The sequence below is a fragment of the Trifolium pratense genome, linkage group LG2 (genome assembly GCF_020283565.1).
Source record: "Trifolium pratense cultivar HEN17-A07 linkage group LG2, ARS_RC_1.1, whole genome shotgun sequence".
In the NCBI taxonomy this organism is placed as follows: domain Eukaryota; kingdom Viridiplantae; phylum Streptophyta; class Magnoliopsida; order Fabales; family Fabaceae; genus Trifolium; species Trifolium pratense.
Genome location: NC_060060.1, coordinates 49,049,917 through 49,069,592, shown reverse-complemented (window position 1 = coordinate 49,069,592; position 19,676 = coordinate 49,049,917). Strand labels below are relative to the sequence as shown.

Sequence of the window (19,676 nt, the reverse complement as noted above, 5' to 3'; positions counted from 1 at the left end):
TGTCAAACTCATCAACTCTTGTAGCCTTGATACATGTCTATTGCAAGTATAAATGTAAACTTTTTTTTTTTGACGCAAGTATAAATGTAAACTTAGTCATATCAAATAAAGTAACAATTCAGGATAGCTATATTTACGGTGTGTGTGTGTGTGTGATTGTTCGATAATGTCACAACCGCTCTAGTGGCAAATTAAAATATGATATAAGATAATGACCACATTTTTATAAGGTACACTAGTTAAAGTGCAAAAGTGTAAGTTGAGTTCGCATTCTAAATAGCGAAAGCCAGAACTATTCGCACTCTACATCGCGAGTGACAATATTTTATATTCAAACGCGACGTCTGTGCTCCCCGTGAATGAAAAAATCATGAAAAAAAGGGTTCACTTTCTAGATAGCAAACTGCATATAGCAACTAATATTGGTTCTTTGAGCACATTGAAATTTTTTCGATCTTGAGTGTGGTATACTTCAAGGATCAAGAAAAAGAGAAATTCTTCTTATTCAAAGTTGAAGAAGTTTCCTAGGAGATCAAGATCGAATTAATTGGAAGGATCAATGAATTTGGGTTGAAAGAAATTCTAGGGAGAATTGTCTCAAGGAATCAACAAGGAAGAAAGATGGAAGATCTTTGGAGGTGAAACAATCTTCAAGAGAAAGGATTGAAGGAATAACAAAGGAACTATACTAAGATTCTTGTATAGTTTGTAGCCCGAAAATCTTGTACTGATTCTTGAATACATGCAAATTTTACATAGTGGAAGGATTTGTGAATGGCATGACACCGTTCGGAGAAAGAGGAGTGGCATGGCACTGTTGTCGATGATAAATCTAGAAAACTTAAGTACAGCTATTGCCATCTTGAGTATTCCGGCGATGTTTGCATTTTAAGAACTATTTAGAAGGAACACATAAAAATGACGAGTCATGTAGGGTTATTTTGGATGAAGTTCGTCAACAAATATGAAATAATGTTCATAAATTGCAAGGCAATATTGTTTAATGTCATTTAAGAGCCCATTTATGGTGGTTAAGTTTTTTTTTATTTTTATTTTTTGATTTTAAAAGTCAAAGTTGAAAACAAAACATGTTCGGGTAAATTTAGGTTTGAATTTTTTGAATTCAAAGATTTGGAATGACCTTGATTTTTGAACTATCTTTTTCACAAAATAATTGATTTCGAAAGAGTATAAGATCGATTCCATTGAACATAATAGCAATTTCGAAATTGTGATTTCAATCCTAAGCAAGATTTTGATTCTTAGAATTGATTTTGTGAAAATTGATATTGATTATTGTGTATTTGATTAGAACATCTCAATTTCTCTATTTTTCATTAACAATATGATCCTACAGAACTTTCTCTCATTACCGTTTTTAGCATTAGCAAATGTCATTTGAACATTCTCTCTTGTTTTCCTTTTTTTTTTTAAATTTTTTTTTTCTCTTTCATTGTCATTAACTCTTATCTTGAAAAATAACATAACAAAATAAATCAAAACAATAAAAATAATCGAAATAACATAGGAGAAGAACAAAATAAAAAATCCGTTCATCAAAGTCAATGAAAAAAAATTGGATCTAGGAAACTAACAATGAAGAACATTAACATCAATAAGGAGAAAGAAAAATATTGTCACATGCATAAGAAGGAATTTAAAAGGGGAAGTCAAAAGTGACTTTTGATCGGATTTTTTTTTTTGGCGTAAAAATATAAAAACCACCAACATAAAACCTACTTTTTCAGTGAATTTTACTAAAAGAACTACTTTCAAATTAAGTGAAAAATCAACGTAACCAATTTTACATGAACATGTTTTTTGAGCTCATTTTATCTTTTCTCACATGTCGTACTAGAAATTTGAATATCCAAACTGCCAAAAGAGTTGCCTTTATAGGGGCAAGCCAATATACAAGGAGGTGCTCCTTTGATATGTGATCCCCTCGAGCAAAAGCCCATCCCATTACCTGAAAATTTGAATCAAAGTTTCTTAGAAAAATTAATAACAAAAATTCCTTTCTTCTATAATTTTATGGTTCACATAACCAAATTTGTGATAACAAATACTCCATGGTCTCAATTGAAATTATAATTAACTATATATATACACAAGATTATTTTATTCCCCAAACTATCCTTTCTTTTATTTCAATTTTTTTGTCCTGAGTGTCGGGTCTCGAACGGAGTACCTCGAGGTTGAAGAGTTAAATCTTCATCCAATTCTTTTCTTTCAATTTTATATGGGAATTAACTTGTTTCATTAAAACATATTGTGAGAAACGAAGCATTTAATATCATAAACAGATTTGGATTCCCTAAAGTCATAATTTCATTTTTGTATTTACAACAACATAAGTGCACTTACATATGCAATGCTTTATATTTCTTAGTTAATTTTTGCTTGAATGTAAATGAATTTAGTAACATCAAATGTAGAGAATCTAAATCTAACATAAACTTACCGATGCAGGGTTCATACAACCACCGGTCAAATTAGAACCAAGTTTATGAAGTATTAGCTTCATGATGCTAGAAATCCATGTTTTCATGAAAAAACTTCTACGAATTTTTGTTGCAGTAATCCCAAGTGTGATGACTACAATTGTAAATGTTAGCAATCCTTCGGTCAATGCTCCTCGATAAATGTCAACATTCAAACGCGGCCCATGTCCTATTCCGGGGATGATATCTGTAAGAAGTTTTACTCCGACAATATATCCAATCACCTGAAGGGATTAATGTCATCATTTTAGAATGATATATAATCTTCGATATAAGAAGAGTTCATGATAGAAGACAAAGTCAAGATCATGTATTGTACAATTAATCATAAGATCTTAAAAAATTCGTAAAAGTACTTAAATCTTTAAAAGTACCAAAGTTGTCCATACATATATGATCTTGGAGAATGTTAACTTGTGCCCTTAAGGCACATGTTAAGTGATGAATCCTCATATCAGTCTCTATTTTTAGTCTTTTTAATGAAGTTTTAATATCATTTTATTAATTTAGTGTTTAATTTAGAGTCATTTTAAATAAATTGTGATTTTTGATTTACCGAGTCAATTAAGCATTTTATCGAATAATATGGTATTTTATGTAGTTTTTATTTGTTGAAGCTATTGACATATTGTGTTTGACCAAAGTGGAGTACACTATTTTAATATCATGGACAAATTAAAAGGAATGATGGGCTTTAAGAATTGTTGACCCGGATCCAAAAAGTGAGGTGTTTAGGTTTCATTGGTTGAACATATATTAAAGGCAACACCACAATGAGAAGAGGGGGATAAACATCACGTACAGAGGAAAAGAAAGAAGAATCACGCCCAGGAGGAGCAGGGCATCACGCAACAGAATTGGAGAACGGCAATAGCGCAACAAGCAGGAGGAGCATCATATGTTATCTGGTTTTATTTTATTCTCTATGTTGCTTATTGTCACAATTATGTCGAGCTAAATTTCCATGATTGGTCCTTAGGGAATTCTAATTTCAATTTATCTTGAACCATGTGATTATCATTTGATATGATCAATGAGTTACGAAGTTAGTTTCTTTGATTATTCCTTGTGCTTAATGCTTTGTATGAATTCGCGACTTATATGATGATTTCAATGATTTGTTTTACTATGACAATAGGGATAACTCATCGATCTAGGAATAATTGATCAATTAGCTTTCACTTAAGACATTTCGGATTGTTAATTGAGATTAACGGATTAAAGTTTATATTCCTCAATTGATCATAGATTACCTAAGACATTAGGAATCGATGATCAAGGGAGAGGATTATGTTACCAAGACATTGGGCATAATCACTTGAGATTTAATCTAATCATGAAACTAAATTGATTAATTTGTAATCATACATGAAATTACCAAGAGAAATAGTAATTAGATGAACCAAAAGGATCAATCGCTTTTCTTTTATTCAATTTGAATCCCAAGTTATTTCTAAGTTTATGATAAAAATCCAAACCAAGTTAAACTCCCCCCTTGCATTTTAATTATTAATCCTAAATTAATTTAATTGTTTTGTCGAGATTGAAACAATCCCTGTGGATACGAACTTTGATTTTATTACTTGACGGCTATTTGTACACTTGCAAAATTTCCATCAAGTTTTTGGCGCCGTTGCCGGGGATTGTTGATTAAATCAACAAGGCAATTGAGTCATACTTTTAAATTTTATTGTTTTATTGATTAAGTTTTTGTTTATTTTAATTATAAATATATATAAAAAAAATATATATAAGTTCTGAATTTTATTTTCATTTTCATTCTTGTGTAGTGCAGTTGCTTCTTAAGGTATTTTCTGGTTGTTTATGCAAGGTAGGAGAGTAGCAAGAGAACTAATCTTTGATCCTGAAATAGAGAAAACAGCTAAAGCAAACAGAAAAGCAGTTCGGTTAGCCCGAGAGGTTGCCCGGTTAGCAGGTGTTGCACAAGAAAGTAGTGAAGAAGCGGTTTCTAGTCCAAACACATCGGACAACGAAGCCAACATCATGGCTGAGAATCCACCACCACCTCCACCAGTTGTGCCTGAGAGGATGTTAGGTGACTATGAGCAAAGAAACAATGGAGAGCTTGCCAATTTGGGTTTCCAACCGAGAAATCATGTGTCATTTGATATCAAGAATTCAGTGCTCAGCGCCCTCAAAGAGAATCAATACTCAGGGGCAGAAACACAATGTCCCAATCTCCACCTGGAGCATTTCTATGAAGCTTGTGACTATACAGACCCACCAGGAGTATCTGAATCAGATAAAAGATTAAGGCTTTTCAAGTACTCGTTAACTAGAAGAGCTAAAGACTGGCTGGACACAATACCACCTAATGTAACATCCCGATTTTATTAATAGGTCATTTATTAATTTATTTGTGTTTATCTAATTATGTGGCGTATAACTTTCGTAAGTTAGTATTTATGAGTTTTAACCGGTTTTAATTAATTAGTGGGTTTATGTGAATTGGGCCTAGAGGGTGATGAGATGAGTAGAATGAGGGGGTGCTAATTGGAAAACAATAGAAACCCTTTGTATTAAGCAAACTCTATCTATTAAATAAAAATCATTTGTCATAAAAATAAAAATAAAAACAAAGAAAAGAAAAGACTAGAAGAGAAAGGAAGAACGTGAGATTGAAAGAAAAAGAGGAAGAACAAAAGCTTAGGGATTGAAGAAGAAGACTAAAGAATCCATCATAGCTAAGGTAAGAGGGATAGTAACATAGTTATTGGAGATGATTCATGAGAGGAGAGAAAATTATTTTTCTCTAGCCCAAACTCTCTCATCTCAATTGGGGGTTTGTATGTGGGATTTGGGAATATGTTTATTAAGAATTTTTATGTGTTGATTCATGATTCTACTTGTTCTATCATGATTATTGAGTGTTTTAATATGATAAAAATGCTCACTTTGATGTTTGATGTTGTTGTTTGATGATTTTAATTGAATTTGTGATTTTGAGCTTAAATCCATGAAATAAGTAATTATACATATGATTAAGTTGTTTTTAAGTGATTTTAAGCATGTATGATCATAGTATATGTTGGTAATGAGTTTTGGGTCGAAATAAGTGCTTATATGTGAAGAATAAGTGATTTTTGAACAATCCCGTTTTCAAAACGTATTTTTTCTGCAATTCTGCAGCATTGCGTCGAAAAATGGCCGACGCTATAGCCGACGCAACCCATTATGTTGACTATTTTTGACTTTTTGTTGACTTATGCACTTGGAACTCATTTTGCTTAGTTTTTCGCGTAGATTCTGATTCCGAAATTATTTTTCTGAGATGATGCTTGATTATTGGTGTTTGCTCATATTTTGGTAATAAAATATGCTTAATTAGTTTGATTAATTGAATTAAATAACTAATTATTGTTAATTAGTTTTAGTATCTTTTGAGTATGGAATAAATGTATTTTCCTTGAGTTGTTGATGATGATTATGTTGTTAACCCTTGTTGATACATTATGTGTTGATGATCAATGATGACGATTGTTGATGTTAATTAATGATTGATGTATTATCATTATGTTGATGAATTATTGATGAATAAATTTTATTGAAGATTAGTGTGATTATGTGATGATGTATTGACGATGAATCATAATATTAGTGATTTATGATGTTGAATTATCATGTTGATTTATTGATGATGATAAATGATGATTTATCATGAGTATAGTTATTCTAAAGACGATGATTTAGAATATTTGGATTATATTATCCATATTTTGTTGATGATATAATTGAGATAAAACCACATGTTTGGTATATGCACATTTCATGCATTCATAAGTTGTGTATATTGATGAGTATCCTAGAGACGATGATCTAGTTTACTGTTATTCTAGAGACGATGATCTAGAATGTTTTAGAGACGATGATCTAAAACACTTGGGTTAAGTTATCCAAAATTATGATGAATTGGTACCACATGCATATAGATATGTCTAGGTGACATCATATCTATGTGACATTAGAATGCATTAGGAATTGTGGCATTCGCAATTGATAAACAATACTTGTCTTTGTGTATTCTTTATTTGTTGTATGTTTGTATTCCTCAAATTGATAAATGAACATGTCTAATACATGTCTGAGCATGTCTGACACATGTCTGAATATATTTGATATATGTCCGATATATGTCTGAGTAGATCTATACATGTTTGTATATGTGGTGATTGTATGAGTTGAATTTACTCAATTGTATTTATTTTATTCAGTGTCTGATATGCGTTATATTCAGTCACTTTTAATAATTATGTTATCTAACCTTTGTTTTGTGTTTGTGCTGAACCGTTGGGGGTTCAGGTTCTCAGGTTGTATGTTTGTTGGTGTTCGCGTTGATGGTGAAAGCTCTGCTCTGATTGTGACACGGGGAAGGGTTCATAGAGTCTTTATTTGTTGTTGTTTTATTTAAATTAAATGTGTATATTGTATAAAAGGAATTTTGCACAAGTGATATTTACTACTCAATTTTATTAGTAGTGTTTTTTTTAATGAAGAATGTAACACCTTAAGCCAATATTTCATAATTCATTTTGACTTCGAGTTTTAAAACTTTTTATCCGTTGCGTAGTTTTTGAACAAACATTCTTTTATTAAGATAAATTGAATATTGGGTTAGGGTGGTTACAAGTTGGTATCAGAGCCCCGTTATTCTCGGACTGTGTGGGTTATGTGTCAATCAGAGCAGGTCTGTGCAGTCAGACTGAGTGGGCGTGGTGTCAGTCGTGTTTGTGTAATTGTTGTGTTTTCTTGTGATTTTAATTTTTGTAGTTACACTTGCACATTAGTCACTATTTTATTATTTTGTAAATGTGTGATTAGTCTCATGAATTTTGTTGATAATTCTTTGTTAGTATGTTGCTTTGCTTAATTCTCGAAACTTGTATTTCATGTAACATTGACTTTAGCATTCTTTCTTCATGATTGAATATTAAATTGATGATAGTTTAAGTGTTAACTTGTTAATGCTTGAAAGATAAATGATGTTTTGATCTAGTTGCTTGAATATGAGATTTCTTGTCTTCTTGTAATTATTGTGAGTAAACTAGAAGTTGGTAATCATTTTGTTATTAATTGAACTTGTGTAGGATGTTGAAATTTATTTTGCTATCTAGAATCAAACATGACTTTGAATATGCTAATGGAATTAATAGTTAAATTAACTATATGTGGTAGAGTTTATGTGAATTCTTATGTATGTATACATGGGCATCTTTTGTGTAGTTCTTTATGACATAAAATAATTTTAGAACTAGTATTAGTTTTTGATGATGTGAATATTGTTGAAAATCTAATTGTTTTCTTTAGATTAAATGAATTATATGATATGTTTGGCATATGTTTTCGGTACATGATATGTGCTAGATTATTGCTAGTTGACTATTTTATTTTGCCATGTTAGTTATCATGTTAAGATAGCTATATTCTTGTATGATATGCTAATGTGAATATGAATTGTTGAATTTTTAAAATTCGTTTCTATGAAATATTTATCTTTTCTTGTGTTTATTTGATTCTTAATTTTGAGATTTAGAGAAGATATATGTTTCTTGAATGTCTATGTGAAATGCTATGTTTTGTTTTTGGGCAATTTTATATAGATGTTCATGTTTTGTATTTCGTAGTTTACCCCTTGTGTTCGACATGTGAGTAAACACTGTCGATACTAGTTTCTTTCGTGGGAGCTAGTTAGAGAACCGTAGAAGTGTCCAGTTAGGTATGAGAGTTGAGAATTACGATAGGAGTTATAAGTGGGTTTGAGATAAGTGGGGGAGAAGGTTAAATTCCTTTGAGATGTTTAAGTGTAGAAGAATAAGATAGATAGAGATGTCCGAAGGAGAGCGTTCGTGTGTTGGTGTTGTCCATTTCAGAGTTAGATGATTTGGAAGAACAGTTAGAAGACCGCTGGAGAAGAAGTTTGTAGGATCGATTGTTTTGCCATGAAGAGCGCCAATGTTGTTAAGTAAGAAGAGACGAGGAATTATGAGAAAATCGGCGGAGATTAGTAAGATCAAATTCATTATGTTTGGAATAATGAAGAAAGGTGTAGAGTAAAGTGTAGTATGTGATGAGAAAATAAAGGATTTCAGATATTGTAATCGTGAGTAGTTGAACAATATTGAAGTAATACAACTTAAGAGATGTTTGGATATAAGTATCTCGACAAAGGAAGTGATATTGGAAACTGTGATGAAAGATGGACATGGAGTAATGATTTGGAAACAAGGTAATGATGTTGGAATTCGACTTAAGAAATTGAGTTTGGTGTGATAGGAATAATTGTGTCGTTAATGACGTAGTTTCGATGTTCATTAATGGGATTTAGAACTAGATATTGTGCTGAAAAACTTAAGACTGTGGTTTGGATAAGAATTGAACATGGACGTATTCAGATTAAAAGAACTAAGAGACTAAAAGGAAAAAGAAGGAACCTGTGAAAACTTGTAAAGTTGTGAAGTTATCAACAGAGATGAGATTTTTTCGGAGTACGTGAAATGGATTGAGTGGTACTTGTTGTGGAATGTTACTTTTCGGATGTTTCGTGCTTATGAAAGCCCTATTGTAGTTTGGTAAAGATGGTTTATGCCATCATCATGATTATTGGCTATTTATTGACAAATTGAGGAACTGGCCGTCCTTGATCTCTTGTTAATAAGTATACGAAAATCGTGTTGATTGGATGAGACTAATTTTGTCAAACTCTGGTAGTGTCTAGAGTTTTGAGTGTTTTGTTGAAAAATCAAATGGAGGAGTCTTATCTGAAGTTGTTTTAGCCGGACAATTTTCGAGGGCGAAAATTCTTTAAGTGGGGGAGAGTTGTAACATCCCGATTTTATTAATAGGTCATTTATTAATTTATTTGTGTTTATCTAATTATGTGGCGTATAACTTTCGTAAGTTAGTATTTATGAGTTTTAACCGGTTTTAATTAATTAGTGGGTTTATGTGAATTGGGCCTAGAGGGTGATGAGATGAGTAGAATGAGGGGGTGCTAATTGGAAAACAATAGAAACCCTTTGTATTAAGCAAACTCTATCTATTAAATAAAAATCATTTGTCATAAAAATAAAAATAAAAACAAAGAAAAGAAAAGACTAGAAGAGAAAGGAAGAACGTGAGATTGAAAGAAAAAGAGGAAGAACAAAAGCTTAGGGATTGAAGAAGAAGACTAAAGAATCCATCATAGCTAAGGTAAGAGGGATAGTAACATAGTTATTGGAGATGATTCATGAGAGGAGAGAAAATTATTTTTCTCTAGCCCAAACTCTCTCATCTCAATTGGGGGTTTGTATGTGGGATTTGGGAATATGTTTATTAAGAATTTTTATGTGTTGATTCATGATTCTACTTGTTCTATCATGATTATTGAGTGTTTTAATATGATAAAAATGCTCACTTTGATGTTTGATGTTGTTTGATGATTTTAATTGAATTTGTGATTTTGAGCTTAAATCCATGAAATAAGTAATTATACATATGATTAAGTTGTTTTTAAGTGATTTTAAGCATGTATGATCATAGTATATGTTGGTAATGAGTTTTGGGTCGAAATAAGTGCTTATATGTGAAGAATAAGTGATTTTTGAACAATCCCGTTTTCAAAACGTATTTTTTCTGCAATTCTGCAGCATTGCGTCGAAAAATGGCCGACGCTATAGCCGACGCAACCCATTATGTTGACTATTTTTGACTTTTTGTTGACTTATGCACTTGGAACTCATTTTGCTTAGTTTTTCGCGTAGATTCTGATTCCGAAATTATTTTTCTGAGATGATGCTTGATTATTGGTGTTTGCTCATATTTTGGTAATAAAATATGCTTAATTAGTTTGATTAATTGAATTAAATAACTAATTATTGTTAATTAGTTTTAGTATCTTTTGAGTATGGAATAAATGTATTTTCCTTGAGTTGTTGATGATGATTATGTTGTTAACCCTTGTTGATACATTATGTGTTGATGATCAATGATGACGATTGTTGATGTTAATTAATGATTGATGTATTATCATTATGTTGATGAATTATTGATGAATAAATTTTATTGAAGATTAGTGTGATTATGTGATGATGTATTGACGATGAATCATAATATTAGTGATTTATGATGTTGAATTATCATGTTGATTTATTGATGATGATAAATGATGATTTATCATGAGTATAGTTATTCTAAAGACGATGATTTAGAATATTTGGATTATATTATCCATATTTTGTTGATGATATAATTGAGATAAAACCACATGTTTGGTATATGCACATTTCATGCATTCATAAGTTGTGTATATTGATGAGTATCCTAGAGACGATGATCTAGTTTACTGTTATTCTAGAGACGATGATCTAGAATGTTTTAGAGACGATGATCTAAAACACTTGGGTTAAGTTATCCAAAATTATGATGAATTGGTACCACATGCATATAGATATGTCTAGGTGACATCATATCTATGTGACATTAGAATGCATTAGGAATTGTGGCATTCGCAATTGATAAACAATACTTGTCTTTGTGTATTCTTTATTTGTTGTATGTTTGTATTCCTCAAATTGATAAATGAACATGTCTAATACATGTCTGAGCATGTCTGACACATGTCTGAATATATTTGATATATGTCCGATATATGTCTGAGTAGATCTATACATGTTTGTATATGTGGTGATTGTATGAGTTGAATTTACTCAATTGTATTTATTTTATTCAGTGTCTGATATGCGTTATATTCAGTCACTTTTAATAATTATGTTATCTAACCTTTGTTTTGTGTTTGTGCTGAACCGTTGGGGGTTCAGGTTCTCAGGTTGTATGTTTGTTGGTGTTCGCGTTGATGGTGAAAGCTCTGCTCTGATTGTGACACGGGGAAGGGTTCATAGAGTCTTTATTTGTTGTTGTTTTATTTAAATTAAATGTGTATATTGTATAAAAGGAATTTTGCACAAGTGATATTTACTACTCAATTTTATTAGTAGTGTTTTTTTTAATGAAGAATGTAACACCTTAAGCCAATATTTCATAATTCATTTTGACTTCGAGTTTTAAAACTTTTTATCCGTTGCGTAGTTTTTGAACAAACATTCTTTTATTAAGATAAATTGAATATTGGGTTAGGGTGGTTACACCTAACACCATTACTACTTGGCAAGAGCTAGAGATGAAGTTCATGGATAGGTACTTTCCAATTCACAAGTATCTTGAAAGAAGAGCTGACATTACAAGTTTTGAGCAAGGAGACTCCGAAACATTGTATGATGCTTGGGAAAGATTCAAACTGTGCCTGAAGAAGTGTCCTAAGCATGGGCTCGATAGTCATACTCAGATGCAGCATTTCACACAAGGATTGAGAGCTCAAACTAGAATGTTTCTAGATGCATCGGCAGGTGGATCTTTGAAAAATAAAAATCAAACTCAAGCTAGAGAGTTGGTGGAATCCATGGCTCAAAATGAGTACAGAGTTGAAAATGATCGTGGCGCAAAGAAGAAGGCATGCATGCTAGAGCTAGATACTCAAACTGCTCTTTTGGCCCAATCTACATTGATGAACTCTCAAATGGCGGCTGTGTTGAAACACCTCACTAGCACTCCCAATTCTCAGATGCCAGTCATGGCAGCTAATGAAGTGAAATGTGATTTTTGTGGACAAGGGCATGCCAATGGCCAATGTTTTCCTGAAGGGTCAGAAGAGGCAAAGTACCTAGCCAACTTCAAAAGGAACAACCCAAAGTATGATCCATATTCAAACACTTATAACCCAGGTTGGAGAGATCATCCAAACTTTGGTTGGGGAGGAAATCAAAACTCAAATCAATCTCAACAACAATCTTCTTCACAAAACTCTCAACAAAGGAGACCTTCTCAATTAGAGGACACACTTACTCAATTCATAAAGGTGACTCAAGGGAACTTCGAAGCTATGAAGGTTAGCCAAGATCAAATGAAAGCCAACCAAGATATTGCCAACAAGAATCATGAAGCTTCAATTAAGAACTTGGAAACTCAAGTTGGGCAATTGTCAAGGCAATTCGCGGCTACTCAAAATAATGGTTTTGAAGGTTCTACAAAGGATAATCCGAGGAATGAAAGTTGCAAGGCGATTAATTTGAGAAATAGAGTGGTTCCTTCACCTGAGATTGTAACGAAGAAAAAGAGTGAGTCTAGTGTTGAGGGAGTGAAAGAAAAAAATAATGTCGAGGGAGAAGTTGAAAATGAGAATGAGGGAGAAGTTGAAAAGGAGTTGGAGAAAATGATTGAGATTGAGAAAGAGGAGTTAGTTGAAGATGAGAAAGAGAAAAAAATTGAAAAAGAGAATGATGAGAAGTTAGTTGAAAAGAGAGGCAAGGGTGTAGAGGAGAAAGAAAGTTCTGTCCATGCCAAATTGCCATATCCGCGCAAGAAGAAGGCAAAGGCTAATGATCACCAACAATTCAAAAAGTTTATGAAGATGCTTCATGATCTCCAAATTAACATTCCTTTTGCTGAAGTGTTGGAACAGATGCCTGTCTATGCCAAATTCATGAAAGAACTTATGACAAAGAAGCGGAAACCTCTTGATGATGATACAGTGGAGATGACAGAGGAATGTAGTGCCATAATCCAAAAGAAACATCCTCAAAAGAAGAAGGATCCTGGAAGCTTTACCATACCATGTTCAATAGGTAACATCTCCGTTGGTCGAGCTCTATGTGATTTAGGAGCTAGCATCAACCTAATGCCATTGTCAATGATGAAGAAGATACCCGGAGCTGTTGCAAAACCCACAAAGATGCAGCTCTCTTTAGCTGATCGTTCTATTGTACATCCTTACGGCGTACTTCATGATGTGTTGGTAAGAGTTGCGGAGTTTGTTTTTCCGGCTGATTTCGTCATCCTTGATATGGAAGATGATGCAGATGTAGAACCATTGTTGTTGGGTAGACCATTCTTAGCTACCGGAAGAGCATTGATTGATGTTGAGATGGGAGAACTTATGTTGAGAACACATGGGGAACAAGTCATGTTTAACGTGTTCAAAGCTATGAAACACCATGATGATGAGCCACAATGTTACAAGGTTGACGTAATTGAGGAAGTGGTAGAAGATGTCTTAGTGGAAGAAACACCATCCTTACCATTAGAAAGAGTAATTGTTAATTCCATTGATGATTTGGAAGAGGAATGGGACAAGGAGATTGAAATTTGTCTCCGTCAACTTGAAGCATGTAAAGAAGAAGAAGCACAAAGAGATTTTGAAAATGTGTATGCTGTGGAAGAGAAAGCTAGTGGTAAGGAGGACCTAAAAGTTACTATTCCAGAGTTGAAAGAGCTTCCCCCTCATTTAAAATATGTTTTCTTAGGAGAAGATGCTTCACAACCAGCAATCATAAGCAGCAGGTTGAGTTCTTTGGAAGCAGAGAAGCTAACTAGAGTCTTGCGAGAAAATAAAGAAGCCATGGGTTGGAGCATCTCTGATTTGAAAGGGATTAGTCCCGGATTCTGTATGCATAAAATAAAAATGGAAGATGAATACAAACCTGTGGTGCAGCCTCAAAGAAGACTAAATCCAACCATGAAAGAAGTGGTGAAGAAAGAGGTTCTTAAACTTCTAGAAGCTGGTATGATTTATCCAATCTCGGATAGTGCGTGGGTAAGTCCTGTCCATGTGGTCCCGAAAAAAGGTGGTATGACAGTTGTGAGAAATGAAAAAAATGAACTGATACCCACTCGCACCGTCACTGGGTGGCGGATGTGTATAGACTACAGGCGGTTGAACTCGGCAACAAGGAAGGACCATTTTCCTCTTCCATTCATGGACCAAATGTTAGAAAGGCTTGCAGGGCAGGCCTATTATTGCTTTTTGGATGGATATTCTGGGTACAATCAGATTGTGGTAGACCCAGAGGATCAGGAGAAAACAGCTTTTACTTGTCCTTTTGGAGTATTTGCTTACCGGAAGATGCCTTTCGGGTTGTGCAACGCACCGACCACATTCCAGCGGTGTATGCTATCTATTTTTGCTGATATGATGGAGGACACAATCGAGGTATTTATGGACGATTTTTCTGTGTTTGGTAAGTCTTTTGATAAATGTTTAGCCAATTTGAATGCCGTATTGAAGAGATGCATAAGTACCAATTTAGTTTTAAATTGGGAAAAATGTCATTTTATGGTTAAAGAAGGTATTGTGCTTGGACACAAAATCTCCTCAAAAGGCATTCAAGTTGACCAAGCAAAGATAGAGGTTATTAAGGAATTGCCCCCTCCCGTTAATGTTAAGGGAGTGAGAAGTTTTTTGGGTCATGCCGGTTTCTATCGGCGTTTCATCAAAGATTTTTCGAAAATAGCAAAGCCCTTAAGTAACCTCCTTGTGAAGGAAAATGAATTTAAATTTGATGATGAATGTTTGAATGCTTTTGTTGTGATTAAAGAAAAGTTGGTCACCGCGCCCATAATCGTTGCACCTAATTGGGATCTCCCTTTTGAATTAATGTGTGATGCAAGTGATTATGCGGTTGGAGCGGTGCTTGGCCAACGACATGCGAAATTTTTCCATGCTATATATTATGCAAGCAAGGTTTTGAATGAAAACCAAATCAATTACACAACTACTGAAAAAGAGTTGCTTGCAATAGTATTTGCTTTGGAAAAATTTCGCTCTTATCTGATTGGATCGAAAGTTGTTGTTTTTTCAGATCACTCGGCACTTAAGTACCTCCTCACAAAAGGCGACTCAAAGCCTAGACTCTTGAGGTGGGTACTACTTTTGCAGGAATTCGATTTGGAGATAAAAGACAAGAAAGGTGTGGAGAATGTGGTCGCGGACCATTTGTCAAGGTTAGAAAATCCAATGGTGACCACAAAAGAGAAGTGCATTAATGAAGAGTTCCCGGATGAAAAATTGCTGGTGGTTTCTAAAAGGCCTTGGTTTGCTGACATGGCTAATTTCAAAGCAGGAAATGAAATTCCGGAGGACTATTCCTATCAACAAAAGAAGAAATTCTTTAGAGATGCTAACTTCTATTTTTGGGATGATCCATACCTATTTAAGGTGGGGCAAGATGGCTTGATCCGTAGATGTGTTGATGAAGAAGAGGCGCAAAGTATAATGTGGCATTGCCACAGTTCTCCATATGGTGGTCATCACAGTGGTCCACGAACAGCAGCAAAGGTGCTTCAAAGTGGTTTCTTTTGGCCGACACTGTTTGCAGATTGTGTAGAGTTTGCTAGAAGATGTGATAATTGCCAGAGGACCGGCAATGTTTCAAAGCGGGATGAGATGCCTCTAAACCAAATGCTCGAAGTAGAACCTTTTGATTGTTGGGGGATTGATTTCATGGGACCTTTTCCATCTTCACGGTCTAACCTTCATATATTGGTGTGTGTAGATTATGTTACAAAATGGGTGGAAGCTATTCCTTGCCAAGCAAATGACTCTCATACCGTGGTCAAGTTTCTTAAAGAAAATATTTTTACTCGGTTTGGGGTTCCTAGAATTCTCATTAGTGATGGAGGCAAACATTTTTGTAACAAATACTTGGAGAATGTCTTGGAGAAATACAATGTCAAGCACAAGGTGGCCACTCCATACCATCCTCAGACAAGTGGACAAGTTGAAGTATCTAACCGGCAATTGAAACAAATTCTGGAGAAAACGGTTTCTACTTCAAGGAAAGACTGGTCAATGAAGCTTAATGATACACTTTGGGCTTATAGAACCGCGTTCAAGACACACTTGGGGTTCTCTCCGTACCAACTAGTTTATGGCAAATCATGTCACCTACCGGTTGAGCTAGAACACAAGGCATATTGGGCTGTGAAATTTTTAAATTTTGATGCAGGTCTTGCGGGTGAGAAGAGATTGCTTAAGCTGAACGAACTTGAAGAATGGCGGATGCAAGCATATGAAAATGCCGTGATTTTTAAAGCAAGGACAAAGAAGTATCATGATAAAGGGTTGGTAAGAAAGGAGTTTAAGAAAGGACAGCAAGTCTTGTTGTTCAATTCTCGTTTAAGGTTATTCCCGGGTAAGCTGATGTCTCGGTGGTCTGGTCCGTTTGTCATTAAGGAAGTTTTTCCACACGGGGCTGTGGAAATTTTTACACCAGGAGAGGAGGAGAAATCTTTCAAAGTAAATGGACAAAGACTCAAGTTTTATAAGGGAGGAGATTTTAATCGCCACAAGGTGGCAGTACTTTTCAAAGACCCTTGAGGTTTCGAGACCGTCAAGCTAATGACGCTAAAAGTAGCGCTGCTTGGGAGGCAACCCAAGGTTTTATTTAACCGTAATAGTTTTTCTTTTGATTTTTTGTGTTTTGCAGGTCAAATTGAAAAAAAGAGGAGTGTGAAAAGTGTACAACCAGGAAATTACGTTTGGGGCGGAAAAAAATGGAGCCTAAGGCGTAAAAATAAGGATGAAAAGTGGGTGCTCTCTGTTTTGCCGTTTGGGGCGGAAATTTTTGTGTTTGGGGCGTAAAAAATACTGAAGAAAGTGGCTGTCACTTATTTTTCCGTTTGGGGCGGAAGGGTTTACGCCTAGGGCGTAAAAATTCTGAAGAATTTTGGGTGCTCTCTGTTTTGCCGTTTGGGGCGGAAAAAGTGCCGTTTGGGGCGGAAAATTATACTGAAAAAAATGGTGCTCTCTGTTTTGCCGTTTGGGGCGGAAAAAGCTGTGTTTGGGGCGGAAAAACTCGTTTTAGGCGTAAACAAACATGAAACCCTCATTCTTTCTCTCAAACTTCATCTTCTTCAACAAACCTTATCCTTTCTCACAAAACTTCATCTCCTTCCTCACACAAATCCTCCATTAACAACCATCCAAACCTTCAAACCCAACACAAATCCTTCATTAAAACAACAACCACAACAAATTCACCCATTATCTTTCACCAATTCTATCCTCAAATCCCAAACCCCTCTTGAACCAAAACTTCCCAAATCTTTCAAAACCCCATTAAAACAACAACCTCTCTCACACCCATAACACCAAACCCACGAAAATTTCTTCCATCCAACTCTATTCTTCAAAACCCATCATCAACAACAACCAATTCTTCAAATTTTTCCAAAACCCAAAATCAAAAACCCTTCAAAACCCTACACGAAAATTCACCCAAAAACACCATAAATCTTCATCTTTTCCATCAATCACCCATAAACCATTACCTTTCTCAATCTTTACCTTTCTCACCATGAAGAACATATTCAAAAAATCCTCAAAAGACAAAGAAGTTGAAGTTGGGTCTTCAAAATCAAGGTCAAAGGTGGTGAAGAAAAAGAGAGTGGCCCGAACTCCTACACCGTCACCTTCGCCTTCTCCTCCACCATCACCGCCTAGAGAGCAATCACCACCTCCTCCAACGCCGGTTGTGACTGAAATTCCTCGGTCACGTTTTGTTCGTCCAACGGCCTTCAATCGGTACCAGACTCTCAAAAGTAAGGACTTCAAACCTGAAAAGCGTCTCACGGATGAAGTGTTAGCATTTCCCTTAATTGAAGCAGAATTCCGCAACAGGCATTGGTATGAATTTAATTTCTGTCTTCGGTCTGGAAATCGTACTTTAGCATTAGAATTTTTGAGTAATGCATGGCGAGTGAAAAATTTGTCACCGCGGATTGCTAAAGTACGCGGGGTAGATGTAGACTACTCCCCGGAAGCTATCAATAGGGTGTTCCATTTTAATGTTCCTGAATTCTGTGTTTTGAAACATCGACGTGAGAATAGGGCAACCATGGCATCAGATAAGCGTGAGGCATTAAAATCTCAGTTGACTGCACCAGGAAGTATATGGGTGAGACCATCTAGACAGCTCCCACCCCAGCGGTTTAAAACCGCTCATTTGTTGGATATTCCACGGATTTAGGCTGAATTTTGGATAAACAACGTGGAGCCAAGTGGGAACAATTCTGAGATTCCTATGGATGTAGGGTTAGCACTTCAAACTATCTTGCTAGGTGAAGACATAGATTTGGGAACAATTTTGAGTGATGATTTGGCTTCACTTATTCAGAGGGATCCCGGTTCATATAGTCTGACACATCTCTGTTTGATCACAAAACTGTGTCTTGATCAAAATGTTGCTGCTTTTGATGATGATCAAATAGAAGAGCCTAGAAAAGTCACTACGGCTTTTGTGAGAGATGTGAGAAGAAAAACTTTCGGGAAGACATTCATTCCATTTGCTGATGTGGATGATGTGATGGATTACACAGTTGAGGGAGGAGGTGAAGAAAGGGAGGAGAATGTTGAACATATGATGCACCATGACATACCACAAGGTCCGGAAATGGAGAGTTTTCCAGCTCCGCAATTTGATGTGAATGTTCTTGCGGATATGGTGTGGAAGATGGACATGAGCACTCAACAGGGCATTGATATGGCGGACCACTATGACACTTCATCCGCCTTATGGCAAGAATCCATGCGTTACCGAGAGCAAGTCCCGGCATATTTCTATCCGAGATATCCAACAATGCATGATTTTGATGAAGCTCACAATCAAAGAGTTAGGAGCATGGCGGCTACACATGAAATGAACCGTGCTACCTACATTCGCCAAAGGAGGGCAGCTGGCCTTCCAGATGAAGGAGGGTCTTCATCAATGCAATTTCCTGGAAATCTGCCTCGTTTTGATCATGATCATAACATGCCTGAGCAGGATTGAGGTTTTGTGCCATTCACCTTTACTGTCCTTCTCCTCTATAAATTCTTTTTGGCCTGTGTATTATGATTCTTTTGTTTAATTTGTTGCATGCTTGATGTTGGTCTATAATAAGTACTTGAGCTAGTCGTTTTGTTTTCTTTGAATGTCTTAGTCTTTTTGAAAACCTCACACTATTGAAATTTGTTTGGCTATCATCTTAGATTCAAAATTGTTGACCAAATGTGTGATATGAATTTGTGATGTTTTTGATTGTTTCGGATGCATCATAGTGATGATTTAGGCAAGGCTTAGGGACTCTCACAAATATTGACCATAGTTTAATTCAGCAAAAACTGTGAGATTTTGAGCCCAAACACTGATTTCTTTTGATGATTATGAGAATTCCACACTTAGCTATGTCTCTAGAATTTGCGCATGTTCTCTTTAATTGATTTATTATTGTGATGTACACACGAGGCAAGTTGTTTGGTACCTTGAGCCTGTTCTAGCCACCCTTATCATTGCTTATCCGTTG

At 35.1% G+C, this 19,676-nt stretch overlaps 1 protein-coding gene and 1 long non-coding RNA gene across 2 annotated transcripts; both read left to right on the top strand.

The window, feature by feature from the left end:
• Positions 1-7,734: 7,734 nt before the first annotated feature.
• On the top strand, positions 7,735-11,493 carry LOC123907072. The gene is made up of 2 exons (XR_006809154.1): positions 7,735-9,713; positions 11,321-11,493. It is a non-coding gene; the product is annotated as an uncharacterized LOC123907072 (long non-coding RNA).
• Positions 11,494-11,679: 186 nt separating this feature from the next.
• Positions 11,680-17,385, top strand: LOC123904854. The gene is made up of 2 exons (XM_045954460.1): positions 11,680-12,673; positions 12,749-17,385. Exons 1-2 carry the CDS (start codon positions 11,680-11,682, stop codon positions 16,708-16,710), a joined length of 4,956 nt encoding a protein of 1,651 aa, XP_045810416.1. The 3' UTR covers positions 16,711-17,385.
• The last annotated feature ends 2,291 nt before the right edge of the window (positions 17,386-19,676 follow it).

Excerpts from the sequence above, each read along its gene's own strand:
- LOC123904854 (XM_045954460.1), top strand. The coding sequence starts at position 11,680 with ATGAAGTTCATGGATAGGTACTTTCCAATTCACAAGTATCTTGAAAGA. Across the intron at positions 12,674-12,748 it reads GATTGTAACGAAGAAAAAGA|TTGAAAAGGAGTTGGAGAAA; the intron begins GTGAGTCTAGTG and ends ATGAGGGAGAAG.